General features: G+C 45.9%; 8 protein-coding genes across 8 annotated transcripts, besides 21 other annotated features; all 8 read right to left on the bottom strand.

Annotated features, from left to right (window-relative positions):
• Window positions 1-3,017: part of a sequence feature (heterozygous, Esmeraldo-like haplotype) that runs on past the window's edge.
• Window positions 21-59: a microsatellite.
• Window positions 170-201: a microsatellite.
• On the bottom strand, window positions 227-571 carry Tc00.1047053503893.90 (hypothetical protein, conserved; the record flags this gene model as incomplete). The annotated part of the gene is made up of 1 exon (XM_809998.1): window positions 227-571. One exon carries the CDS (start codon window positions 569-571, stop codon window positions 227-229), a length of 345 nt encoding a protein of 114 aa, XP_815091.1.
• Window positions 906-952: a sequence feature (T-rich).
• On the bottom strand, window positions 1,353-1,961 carry Tc00.1047053503893.80 (NADH-ubiquinone oxidoreductase 20 kDa subunit, mitochondrial precursor, putative; the record flags this gene model as incomplete). The annotated part of the gene is made up of 1 exon (XM_809997.1): window positions 1,353-1,961. One exon carries the CDS (start codon window positions 1,959-1,961, stop codon window positions 1,353-1,355), a length of 609 nt encoding a protein of 202 aa, XP_815090.1.
• On the bottom strand, window positions 2,316-3,293 carry Tc00.1047053503893.70 (reductase, putative; the record flags this gene model as incomplete). The annotated part of the gene is made up of 1 exon (XM_809996.1): window positions 2,316-3,293. The coding sequence occupies one exon, from the start codon at window positions 3,291-3,293 to the stop codon at window positions 2,316-2,318; it is 978 nt and encodes a 325-aa protein (XP_815089.1).
• Window positions 3,018-3,359: a sequence feature (areas merged during assembly that could not be assigned to a particular haplotype. This can correspond to areas where the two haplotypes were merged or to regions with more than two copies in the genome that were merged during assembly.).
• Window positions 3,360-3,742: a sequence feature (haploid, Esmeraldo-like haplotype).
• Window positions 3,379-3,407: a sequence feature (AT_rich).
• Window positions 3,743-11,823: a sequence feature (heterozygous, Esmeraldo-like haplotype).
• Window positions 3,884-3,927: a microsatellite.
• Window positions 3,942-3,974: a microsatellite.
• Tc00.1047053503893.60 (hypothetical protein, conserved) lies at window positions 4,128-5,264 on the bottom strand (the record flags this gene model as incomplete). The annotated part of the gene is made up of 1 exon (XM_809995.1): window positions 4,128-5,264. The coding sequence occupies one exon, from the start codon at window positions 5,262-5,264 to the stop codon at window positions 4,128-4,130; it is 1,137 nt and encodes a 378-aa protein (XP_815088.1).
• Window positions 5,277-5,313: a microsatellite.
• Window positions 5,421-5,443: a microsatellite.
• Tc00.1047053503893.50 (hypothetical protein, conserved) lies at window positions 5,580-6,794 on the bottom strand (the record flags this gene model as incomplete). The annotated part of the gene is made up of 1 exon (XM_809994.1): window positions 5,580-6,794. The coding sequence occupies one exon, from the start codon at window positions 6,792-6,794 to the stop codon at window positions 5,580-5,582; it is 1,215 nt and encodes a 404-aa protein (XP_815087.1).
• Window positions 6,919-6,957: a microsatellite.
• Window positions 7,142-7,164: a microsatellite.
• Window positions 7,399-7,465: a sequence feature (T-rich).
• Window positions 8,501-8,557: a sequence feature (T-rich).
• Window positions 8,600-8,620: a microsatellite.
• On the bottom strand, window positions 8,720-9,760 carry Tc00.1047053503893.40 (hypothetical protein, conserved; the record flags this gene model as incomplete). The annotated part of the gene is made up of 1 exon (XM_809993.1): window positions 8,720-9,760. One exon carries the CDS (start codon window positions 9,758-9,760, stop codon window positions 8,720-8,722), a length of 1,041 nt encoding a protein of 346 aa, XP_815086.1.
• Window positions 9,950-9,969: a microsatellite.
• Window positions 10,071-10,107: a microsatellite.
• Window positions 10,681-11,190, bottom strand: Tc00.1047053503893.30 (hypothetical protein, conserved; the record flags this gene model as incomplete). The annotated part of the gene is made up of 1 exon (XM_809992.1): window positions 10,681-11,190. One exon carries the CDS (start codon window positions 11,188-11,190, stop codon window positions 10,681-10,683), a length of 510 nt encoding a protein of 169 aa, XP_815085.1.
• Window positions 11,277-11,309: a microsatellite.
• Window positions 11,824-12,775: a sequence feature (areas merged during assembly that could not be assigned to a particular haplotype. This can correspond to areas where the two haplotypes were merged or to regions with more than two copies in the genome that were merged during assembly.).
• On the bottom strand, window positions 11,983-12,775 carry Tc00.1047053503893.10 (copper-transporting ATPase-like protein, putative; the record flags this gene model as incomplete). The annotated part of the gene is made up of 1 exon (XM_809991.1): window positions 11,983-12,775. A coding segment is annotated over one exon (793 nt), but the record flags the coding sequence as incomplete, so codon positions are not given.

Genomic DNA, 12,775 nt, shown 5'->3' with positions numbered 1-12,775 from the left:
CGTGACGAAACATCACACGCAAAAAAAAAAAAAAAAAAAAAAAAAAACGGAGAAAAAAATCAGAGTGGCGCACACGTGCAAATTTACAAACACAAATATGCACACAAAAGAAATACCATTTTTTTGAGCCCATAACACAGTGAATGATTTGGGCAGTTGTGTCTGTGTAAATAATAGTAATAATAATAATGATAATAATAAAGAGAAGCCTTCACATCAAACTGTGCTACTCATTGCCGGCGCTCAGCTCAAAGTCAATGCGAATTGGCGGCGCTGCCGAGGAAGACTTCAACAGGTTGGCAAAAACGACATGGTCCGGGTGCTCAGCGTAAACCTTCAGTTTGTCGGCGTCCGCGTGCTTTGACACAAGACAGTGCGTGTAGCCGTTGCTGCAGTCAACGTAGTTGGGGTATAGGTTGGTGCCGGTTGGCCCGAAATTCAGCTCCAACAAACCGGGCACCTTCTCGCGGATCACGCTGAGGTGCCGCTGGAGTACATCCGTTGGCAGCAGCGTCTTCACCTTCGCCGGGTCAAGGCGGAAGAAGACAACGTGGCAAATTTTGGGTTGCATGGCTTTGGGTGTGTAACAACTTGAATTTCAGCAATCGTGCAAAGGGCTCAGCTGCCAGGAGCAGAAAAAAAAATAAATGAGAGAAAAATAAAAGAGCGGTAAAATTTTTCTGACCTCCAAGTGTTTCTTTTTTTCTCCACCACAAATGACCGTCATAAAAAAATGCACTCCACCTTCACTGTCTCATCGCCTCCCCTCCCCTTCCTCTCTCTCTCACGCACGCACGCACACAATCTCCCTATATGTTTTCCCTTGCTACTCCGTCCTTTTACTTTCCTGCACACCTGTCCAAAACGACACAAAGAAGGGAAGAAAGAAAAACACACGCACTTACAAGGAGAAAAAAGAAAAAAAAAAATAATAATAATAAAATAAAATAAACTCCCCTCATTCCTATTCCCAACCCCTTACCCCCTTTTCATTGCTCGGTTTAATCCATGCATGTGCCTCGACACAAGCATTTTACTGTAAATGGGTGCCATGCCATTACTGCACCTGCAACTCTTCCCCCGTTCCCCCCACACCCGAATCATCCTTTTGTTTCTCCTCCGTACCGCATGTTTTCCGTTGCTGTTCGCTTCCTTCTAAAACTCCTCTTTTTCCCCTCCTTCTTCCTCTTGTGTGTGCACGGCATTCTCGAATGATACATATATATATGACTCCTTCATCGGTAGGCAAGGGTGTTTTCTCTGCCTCTCCCTCCACGGAAAGGGAGGCTTTCAATGATTCCGCCACTCAGCACTTCGGCAGCAGCCAAACTAGAGAGAGTGCACTGCTGATTTTAGCCGCGGACGGAGTACTTTTGTATCTCATGCCAGCGGATCTTCTTCTGCAATGTGTGTAGACAAAACACAAGACTCTCTGCGGAAGGCGGGCAGCCGGGGATCCAAAAATCTACAGGAATGGCCCGTTCACACCCACGTAACACGGCGTATGAAAAATGATAGTAACCGCCACCATTGGCGCAACTTCCCATTGAGATAACCCACTTTGGGTTTACCATCTGAACATAAATATTCCGAAGGAGTGGCGCCATCTTGTTTGTCACAGTGCCGGAGACGATAATAATTTCCGCCTGACGAGGTGTGGGACGCGGAACGATGCCAAAGCGATCCAAGTCGTAGCGCGCAGCATACGCGTGCATCATCTCCACTGCGCAGCATGCCAGACCAAAAGTCAGCGGCCACAGCGAATACGTGAGGCACCATTCTGTCAAGTCATGCAGTGTCATCTGCGCGTACTGAAGTGCATTGTTGGGCTTGCTTGTGCCAAGCTTGTGCATTAGTATCGTTTTTTTCCCCTTTTTAAGGTCCAGACGATGTGACCACTCCGGACTTCCACGAGAGATCATCGCACGTCCAGTGAGACTGCAGCGAGTAAAACGCAACATGGCGTATTTTCTAATGTACGTGTCCCTGTTCTTCTTGACTTTTTAACAAAATATATATTCCTCTTGGGCACTTCTCTTCCCTCAATGCCTCTGTGTGCCGCAACGCAGTGGACAAGGAAGGAAAAAAAGAAAAAAGTAAGAAGTAAAAGGCATCCAAAAAAGAATACACACAGGAGATGGGGAAATGAAAGGGCACAACTAAACAGAAGCGCCAAAAGGGAAGTTAGGTCTGAGAATCCTTCACACCACATCTTCATGATCAAAAAACCCAGCCGTGGAACTTTACAAGCCTCATCATCCACTCACCCCACATGTAATCCAATTCCTCTTCAACCTCTTTTCTTGATATGCGGCTCAGAAACGATAAACATCATCGTTCTTGTAGCCGAGTTCACCCAAGATGCCGCCAAGGGAAACCAAATTGTTTAGATCTGGTGCAAGGGGCTGAATATTCATCCCACTTGACATGGCGCTCATTGTCCCCATGGGTGTGCCTGCCACATGATTCAGCAGTTGGTCAGGGCCACAGAGCATAATGATCTTTTTCTTTTCATCCGGTGCAGGCATTGTTTGTTGCACCATTTCTTTGGATACATAACCCACAAAATGTTTCCAATTTTCAGGCTCCACAGGCTGATCAACGGTGTAGTACACTTTAAACCGATTGGAGTAACGTTCCGCCAAATCATCAAAGAGACCCTTAAGTAAAATATGCTTTTCTGTGCGGTTACAAAAAAGAAATGATAATTTTGTATTGTCCACACTACCGTCATTCCATTTTTCCATTAAAGAATGACGAATAATTTGCAACATTGGCGTAAAGCCAGTGCCACCTGCTATCATGCCCACATGGTTCCACTTGTTCGGTTTGTATTGCACCTTGAAGGTCACAGAGCGGAATAGCAGTTTATCCCCAACGTGCATTCCAAAAAGATGAGTTGTCATGAGGCCACTATTCTTGCGCTTCACAATGATGTCAAAATATCCTTTTGTGCGGTTGGCCGTGACAGGTGTGTAGAAGCGGTGGCACTGCTCCATCGGCTGAACCCCGTACTTGTAGCAAGCCTGTAGCGTCGAGCACGGCTTCAGATTGAACTCCTCATCCGCATGAAGAAGAAAACGGAAAAGGGCGGTATCGTGCGTGATTGGAATCACTTCTCCCAGCTGGTACGGCTCGTAGCGCTGTGAAAAGACTTCACCATCACGCTTTTTATTGCGAAAGTGAAGTGCATTCTCGATGCTGCGGTAACACTCCGCGGGAAACGCGTCATCGACGGGGCGGTGCAACAAAGCGGCTAACAAACCGGCAGCAAAGGAAACGACAACACGCATGTTTCCCGCAAAAGATGCGGAAATACGGGAAGACACGTGATGCAACTTATGCGCAGCGCACCAACACACACGGAAGTAAAGAAAGATATAAAAAAAAAAATAATAATAATAAAAGGATTCCCGTTATGCAGTGCCCTGTCGCCGCTATTCCAAACAATACCACAGAAAAACAAACAAACAAACAAAATGTGTAAGTTGATGTGCGTGATTGTGCCTTCCTTCTTGCCCGACTTGTCTCGTGGAGCTGCTCCGGCCTCCCGCCAGTGGCTACAATTAAAGAAACCAAACCGTAACAGATAGAAACGACAACAACAAAAAAGGAATGAAAGAATACAACGACAAGGCAAACTGTGCAGACAAACACTGAGAGAGAGAGAGAGGGGTAAAAAAAAAAAAAATGTTCCGTCCGTTATTTCGCACAGGCATTTAAATCGCCTGAATAATTAAAATTAAGGAAACACACACAAAAAAAAAAAAAGAAACAACAACAACGTCATCAACAGACATTCACGCAGAAAGACACAACCACAGAAGAAAAAGCACACATTCTCATGTAGAAACACAAGAAGAAAAAACGTAAACGTAACCAAAATAATGAATAATAAATAATAAATAATAATAATAATAATAATAAATTATTACATGCCTCAAAAATAACAACAACAACAACAACAACAACAAAAAGGCCCTAAAAAAAAATCCAAGCTTTCGTGCAAGTGTGGAGAAAATATCTACCCACCTCCCTGATAGAATATACATGTATATATCCCAAAATTGTTATTCCAAGGAAGATGAATATCACTACTTCTTTGTGGCCTGTGAAGGATCCAACGCTCATTTATCCTTATCCGCAATGTAGTTAACAGCCCCATCAATATCTCCATTTGACGCACGTAAGGCTTCTAAACACAGTGCCTCATTATCAAATCCCATTTCCCTTAATGTTGCTAACTGTGACGCCCACTCTCCAGTATTTGCCGATGCCTCCCTTGTGTGGGTAGGATCCGTAGTTGGTACATGGTTTCCTTCATGAGAGGAAGACAGCATCCGTGGAGGCAAAAAGGAAGCCGCGGTCACGGGATTCGTGTGACCCAATGATGCAATATTACCGGATAGCCCAGCAAAAGGCATCGAACCTCCAGAAGCTCCAAGTCCGCCAAATGCACTAAACAAATTATTTGTGTTTCCATTCACTGAGTTTAACCCTGATGCGCCCTGCAAACTGGACGTTTGCCTTTCCCAGGGATTTGGCAATGCCTCGCTGTTTGCCTCTTTGGTTGGATCAGGACGTGCCTGTGCCTCATCGACGTTATCCGAAGAACTAGAGACATGGGTCTCCGTAAGGGCAGCCATGTCATTCAGATATTCCGAAGTCAGGTGTTCAAAAAGCTGTTCGCCTCCGGGCAACGCACTAAGCTGAGCAAGTTGCAATCCCATTCCTCGATTCAAGGAGCGCCGTTGATCGGGATCAATTTGTGACATCATCAAAGTCTTTAGAGTCTCTGGGTCACAGACATGACTCTTCAGTTCGGGGTGTTTTTCCAACATTTGTTTCAATCCTGGATGCGAAGACAACATCATTTCAACCATGGATGGGTCCTTCACCATGAGGTCAATAACGGGCTCCATAAGTCTGGCTTGTACTCGCGCGGCTTTTTCGTCTTCTTGACCCGACGCCGACACTAACGCCGCTCGCAGCGCCTCCATGCTCGCCGATCCGGTCCTCAGCCTTTCTGAGACATGCACAAAGAGTTTGCGCGGGGTGTCTTCAGCTAAAGGATACATCTTTAATATCAATTCCCATGTGGCCTTGTCGTCCTCCAGCACATGGCCCTGAAATGTAAGACGAATCGTCTTTTCATCGGCGTCAATCATTTGTCCGATTAACACACGCACCTCACCAACAGTCATTTCATCCTCAATGAAAAGATCCACCTTGTCCGCAACGTTACTTACAATCTGAAACAACATTTTTGCGCAGTGTTATTACTATTATTATTAATATTGTTAGTATTATTATCCCTCCTCTCCACAGAATAAAATCAATGCAGAAGATTCCGTTTTCCCTTAAAAGAAAACAACAACAACAATAAAAAAGAAAAACTACAGATATTATAGTTGTTTTTAAATAATAATAATAATAATAATAAGGAGATGGAGATGGGATTCAATCACCACCAAATGTCACCCAACGTCAATAAACACACATATGACCGTTAGATCAAGTGTTACAATCAAGAATCAACCACATGTATCAGGGACAGAAGAGAAACACTCACGTCGTGATTATTGCAGCTGCCCAACTGGCAGGATATTGATTGTACCCATCAGTTCCCGCACGCCGCGCTCCGCCTCAAACCGCTCCACGGGCAAAAAAAAATTATTCCAGCACTCCTGAGGACTGCTGCTAACAAGCGAGGCTGTAAGGAAGGCAATCGACTTGGACGCCTCCGCCAGGCTACAGGCATTTTCATGAAGAAGAAAAGACGCTGTTTTGTCCATTGGCAAACGTAGTTCTACCGCGTGTCCCACTGCGGAAAGCCAGAATGCGGTGCTGAGAGGCGTTGGCGACCATGACTCATTCCACTGTCGAAGAAGCCGAGTGGCGTTCACAAGAGGAGGGGGAAGAGCAAACTTTAGAGCGGCAATGGAGTAACCAAAGGCTGGACGCAATGCGCGTCGATGCATTGGATCCACTGCCACCTGAAGCGCGCGTAGATTCGGTTCAGATCCAGCAAAGGAAATAAATGTGCGTACACGCCGCGTCTCAGTGGAGTTTTCTTTGAGACTACTGTTGGACGGGAACGTCACGGGCAATGCCATCTCCAATAAGTCGGGCTCGTGTATTGCGCACCCTTTTTCCCGCAACAGAAACTCTCTGTCCAGCACCCTGGACGCAAATTTCGGAACCTTCTGCCTCCTGTAGTCAAACGTTCTACCTCCAAAGGTTCGGTCCACCTCCGTGTCGCTGGAAAAGGGTGGCACTTGGGCAAACAGCTGTGGCGCAACAACTTGACGGAGATCAGGGGCCTCAAAGCCGCCAATGTAAACCACGGCGTGAGGTGTCCAGCACGGCATTCCAGGCAACGATGACTCCTCCGAATCGTAGCGCCATAACGGACGGCCTGCAACCGGTTGTGGAGGCCACTTAAGATAAAGCGTTCTCCACACATCCACGACGTCTGGGGAGCACGGCGTGGAAAGAGGGCCGTTCCGTGCCTGCAGGCATCCACCATGCGGCGACACGGGCAAATCTTCCGACGGTCGTCTTTTCCGGTCGCAGTATTCTTCTGCAACGTCTGAGGATGGTTCAGCCCGCAAAAGTTTTTGATGGAGTTTTTCAAAGAGTGCACCCTCCACCACGGCTCCTCCTGCGTACATCTGAGACCCTTTCGGGATAGAGAGGACGATGGATGCACTCGGGAAGATAGCCGTTACAAGAAGCCGCAGTGCTTCCGCATGGCAAATAGATGCAGTCGAGTAAGCCGAAACCACCATCATACATCTATTCTTCTTTTTCTTTTCTTTTTAAGTTTCAGTATTCCGTTTCTGTTTTTCTCTGCGCGTGTTTGTGTGCCTATTCTCCGCCCTCAGTTTCGTGTCATTACGAAACTCCTAACTAAATCACACATACATTACATACACACAGACACACACACACACAAAAAAAAAAAAAGGCGAGAAATGCGTTCGCAACACATGTAAAGAAACAAATCATTCCGCTTGTGTATTCGCTTCCCCCATGTATGCATGTATCCGTTGCATACACACATAAAAAAAAGGGTGCATACTTTTCTGTTTGGAGAAATAATATTAACAAAAAGACCAAAAACAAAAAATGTAGTGCTTCTCTCTCTCTCTCTCTCTCTCTATCCTTTTCCCACACTCTCCGAGTATTTCATTGATAAATATCCTGAAGCAACTGGCCCTCGTGGGGTAAAACAAATGAAAAAAGAAAATTGCAGCCACACCTATGCACATGCGTTTCCACCGCCTTCACTTCAAGAAATAAACAGCAGCAATACGTGGATCGGATCATACACTCGTGGGAATGAGAGGAGGATTAAAAAATTACGGCAAAAAAAAAAAGGTGAGAAACAGGATTCAAAAACAAAAACAAAACAAAACAAAAACAAAACAAAACAAAAACAAAACAAAAACAAAAAAAAAAAAAAGAAAATGTGAGCAGCAGCACAAATAAACGCCCCGGCATAATATTTCTCCTCTCATTTTACCCATCATTTTTCCTACCAAAGTGTGGGAAAAGCTCCACCCATCTGCCCTTTCCCCCTTTTTTTCCCCCCCTCCTCCTTCTTGGTGTGTAGGAGCTTCTCCTCCGTTGTATTTGTTTGATCGAGAACGCCACAGTACCAACGTTTCCTTCTCCCTATTATCACCACTTCCCTGCGCAGCCGAATGTACATCGCGTGGAGCAGAAGAAGAGAGAGAGCGGGGAAATGATGGCACACACACACACAGAGAGAGAGGGAGAGAGGGAGACAAGTGTGTACATAAAAATAAATTCAAAAAAAGAAAACAACAACAAACTCATCCACCACACCGGCACACAAGCAGTGAGAAAGAGAGAAAGCCAAACCCATATTTGCACCTGCGCCCCAATCAAGGCCGTCAGCAGCAACCATTACAGCAAAGTATTTGTAACCGTCATCATCACATCGACTTGACCTTATGAAACACATCCCTCCCCTTCCCAACCGCAAAGGAATAAGCAAACAAAACACACACACAAAAAAAGAAAAAACGGGGATTTCCCACCACCCTCTTTCAGGGAGTTTCTATTTTTTAGTTCTCCTTCAAAGACGCTTTCTTTCCTTGTCGTGCGTCATGTGTTTCCGTGAGCTCCTTTCATTTTGTATTATTCTCTGAAATTCCAAAAGAGAATACCGTCCTTTCCATCTTTGGGTCTTTTAGAGCCTCTTTTTGCCTTATTGGAGCCTTGCGTATTACTTCATAAACTGACGCGTGCTAATATTGTTATTTTGTTATTTATTTTTGTTGTTGTTGATTTCGTTTCATTTGGTTTCTATCCCCCTCCCACCCCCTCCCACCCTCTAAACATTTACTCCCCTGTCGCTTCTTGGCCTCGGATGATGGTGCACACGGGCACAACTGGGAGGAAAACTCAAATCCAAAAAGAACATCATTTGGCACCCGCGACACAAATCAACTCCCCCCTCCCCATCCACCAAAAACAACAGCAACAAATGCAAACAAACAAACACAACCAAAAAAATAAAAATAAACCGCACATATTTGTCTTCCAAAAGACCCGTGTGGGGCCCTTTTCTCTCTCTCTCTCTCTCTCTTTTTTTTTTTTTTTTACCTTATTTGATTTTTATTTTGCTTATTAATTGCCCACACTATCCCCCACCCCCCTTTCAGCTCATCCATCCACCCCACGCTCATCACAGCTCCGTACGAGCGCCCTCAATTTCCCTTCTTAACGAGTTCGGTGGAGTGCATGTCTGATAAACATCTTGTGGTCTCATGTTTGAGTACGGCATTGTTAATGACGCCGCCAGTGGGGATGTCGGCGGCGAGCAGTATGGCGTTTTTGTGGGTGTCTCTCTTCGGCTATTTGAAGAATCCCACGCAACACCACTACTGCTCCAAAACGACTGGGCCACTGCCTCCTGAGAGTAGTAACAGGGATGACAAAATGCCATATCTTTCAATTCCACTTTGATGTCCTCAACGACCATCGAGTCACGCGGCAGCTTTGCCTGTTTGGAGAGATACGGCCCATTAAGCGCCACATATTCACAAAGGCTATCTACTTCCTCAGAAGATCGGGCAAACCATACTCCGCCAATGTCAAATAAAACGCGTCTGTGCAATTGACGCACCAAAGACCGTTCGGACTCACTTTGTAAGTGTACAATAAAACAACCATTTCCTCGTCCTTCAATGGTAATGGCGCATGCGCCAGATGTACGACGAAAAAGCCAAATCAGCTCTGCAGGCGTTGTCTCAAAACGCACTTGGCCAACAAAGAGGGGAAAACTCTTCCCCGCAGGTGGGGGTGGCAAAACTTCAAACGCCGAAAGCAAAGGGAACAAAATGAAACGACACTTACCATAAAGTCCACGATGAACAACTGTAGGTGGTAGTGGCTCTTGCAGTAAAGCCTGTGGATTGAACACAGCAGGAAATTCCTGGGGCCCTCGAAATGCAATGGGAGTAGCAATAGGAGGGCTATTCTCTTCGCTGCCATATGAATTCAGTGGCACTACAGAGGACTTTTGCGATCGGTGAGTAGGCGTTGCTACAAGAGGAGAACGTCGACCGTTCTCACGAGTCCTAACCTGCACTTGGATATTGCATCCCTCAAAAGTCTCCGTGGAGTCGTCCCTAGTAAACTTCTCCGTTTGCACCATTGCTCCATAGGCAGGATGTACGTTACTACGAGAGCTTCCACGTCTAATGTTACCTCCTTGCTGCGCCATGGCAGAGTACCCACGCTTCACAGCCCTCACCTTTGTCCCCTGCTGACAACCCACTTGAGATTTGCCTGGGAGAAGGCACAATCCTTGAGAGACCCCACGTAATTTACGGCTGGTCGCACACCGCAGTCTTATTTGCGGATGTGCAGACACCCCACCCTTTTTTTTTGTTCTTGTCTTTCCTGCTTACCTAAAAAAAAAAAAAAAAAAAATATTGTGTGGCAGCGTCCTGTCAAAAAACCTTTTCCTCCTCTCCTTTCGTGTTCTCTCCCGCCTCAGTCGAATGCCCCTACACGCTGCACCCTCGCTGCCGAAAGGAAAAAAAAAAAAACAAAAAAAAAAAAAAAAAACGGAGAATTACAAGAACAGAAATAAATTTTACCGGAAATGGCAAAAGCAGTCATTACAGAAGACATGCACCGATGCCGGATGAGACTTCTCCCATCACAGGAGCCAGCATTGACAAAAGCGGAAAAAACATTAAGATTTGGACACAATTCCTACAAACAAAAACAAAAAGAAAAAAAGAAATTCAACAAGAGGCGAATAGCCTCTCGTCCACTACTCCTAGTTCCTTAAATCTTTTCCATTGACACGCCGTTCACAAACTCGTCAGAGGCAAAAGCCATGCGCAAGGTTCTGAAGGTTCGCCCACTCGACTCAGCCCTGCAAGCACGTCAAGAAAAAAAGACAAACACATTGCAACAACAACGACAACAAAAGGGCCCCAAGGTAAAAAAAACAACTACGCCACACCAATTCACCTATCCACACCTACAGTCGTGCATCTAAACAAGACTGCAGCTGCTGATACACATCTCCACCACCGACGCCGCTAATATATATAAAAAAAACGTTGTTTTCACCGTTTGCCCACCCTGCTATCCATAACGCCCACAGCCACTGCGGACATCTTATTTTCCTTAATAGGTGTAAATACTTCGCTGAGAGGGAGGCAGAGATCCCTTAATGTTCACCGCAAGATATTCTTCAATTTTCCCAGTATTTAAAAAACGACGCATCTGTTCCCCAAACACAGTGTTCTGGGCAACATACAGATGCATGCGTCGCCTCTCCTGATAATGCTCAAGAAGAACAAAAAGCGTATATGTGGGAATCCCCGTCAGCAGCACGCGGCCATAACCTTGCGGAGTGTAGCGCCAACGAGAGGTCAATGTCTGAAGGACCGTTTGTTTGATCTGGCCATCAATGCCAACATCAAAAAAGTGGGGGAGACCATACTGGCGCTTCAGCGTGGCCGTCCCCGAAGTGTACACCACCAGTGAACCAAACAACACGGCAGAGAGCGCCATATTGCACTGACGCCACCACTGGCGATTCTTCTCAATAGTCCAATCCGAATCCGTCTGAAACTTCCTCCATCGCATCATCCACTCGTCAAAATACTGCAGCTTTAGTTCGTATTTCGTCATAATTGAAAACTCCACAACCTTCTAACACACGAATACACGAAAAAAAAAAAAAAAAAAAGTGAGTTCTGTAAAACAATCTTACAAGCAAAAAAAAAAAAAAAAAAAAAAAAAAAAGAAAATTGAAAAACAGCGCCAAAAATTACAACAACGGAAAACAGACTAATACCCAAAATAAACAACCAACAACAACAAAAAAAAAAAAAAAAAACAATCCTATCCATTCCCGGCCACTCAACGAGCAATGTATCATCCTTAAGTACGACCACCAGAAGTCGAATGAATAGAAAAGACAGAAATTTCGCTCCAAAGTATAATCGAGGTGGGGGAAGCCGTCGGCATCCTCTGAGAGCGCATGAAACTCGCCGACAAATGTGGTGTTGGAGGGCACACCGTCGTCCACCACCAGCGACACTGGGGCGATCGGTTCAAGCTCCGCCGCACCGCGCACGGCGACGCGCAGCTGGTCCACCGTTGCACTGGAGGGCACTATGCCCAAGTGAATGGCCATCAGCCGGGCGCTCTCCGCGCAACACCGCTCAAACCCGTGCTGCGCCTCTTAGGCGTTGTTCATCCTGGCAGCCGTAGGAGACATTCTTTTGTGTAGTACTTTGTGTATTTCGTGTAGGCCTTGCCTCTATAAATACCGTTAAAATGCAATGAACCAATAGATGTCTGTGTTTCAAAAGAAAGAAAAATCAAATTTTCTTCCTGTACAATATCTTAAGGACGTAATATAAGTGTAGTTAGCGATCAAACAAAATCAATCTATTTATCGATTTTTTTTTTTCTTTTTCACCACTTGGGGGGGAGTGCAGTATTCATCCTTGCCTCGTAGGGCGCAAACCACCTGATTGAGAGACTAGATAAAAGGACACTTATGCTGGAAAAAACCATGGCCGCAGCAGCTAAAATGGGGGGTAGCTTAAAATGAATAACAGGATAAAACATCCCACTTGCAAGAGGAAGTATACATAGATTGTAGCCAAAGGCCCAGAAAAAATTGCCGTATACCCGCTTGACCGTGGCGATGGAAAGAGCCCGCAGGTTTAGGATGTCAACTAAGCTATTGCTTATAAGTACCGCGTCTGCAGCCTCAATAGCTATTTGAGTTCCGGCGCCCAGAGCTATGCCAACGTCTGCCTGCGCCAGCGCCGGACTATCATTGATTCCGTCACCAACAAAAATGACACAATCGCCCTCGGATTGAAGTTGTCGGACGATGCTGGCCTTAGTTGTGGGAAGAGCTTCTGCGTGAAGGTTTTCATGTTGGATGCCAACCGCACTTGCCACACGTGCCGCAACACCCTCGTTGTCCCCTGTGACCATGAGCACCCGGAATCCCTGTCGGTGCAAGAAGCGCACGACTCCAGCAGCCTCTTCCTTGGGTTCATCCGCGAGAGCAACCAAAAGCCGCGCGACGCCATTCACGGCTCCGACAACTGTGGTTCTGCCCATGTTGTTCTGCTGCCGCACAGCTTGTTCAATTTCCGGGGGAACATGAATATTACCCTCTCGCATCATGGCAAGAAAGCCGACGTGCACCTTGAGTTCGTTATTCTGAGATCTGCAACGAACAACGGCCTCA

The sequence above is a fragment of the Trypanosoma cruzi genome, genomic scaffold, assembly GCF_000209065.1.
Source record: "Trypanosoma cruzi strain CL Brener 1047053517123 genomic scaffold, whole genome shotgun sequence".
In the NCBI taxonomy this organism is placed as follows: Eukaryota; Euglenozoa; class Kinetoplastea; order Trypanosomatida; family Trypanosomatidae; genus Trypanosoma; species Trypanosoma cruzi.
Note: the sequence above shows the minus strand (reverse complement) of the source record. Positions and strands in the feature narration are given on the sequence as shown.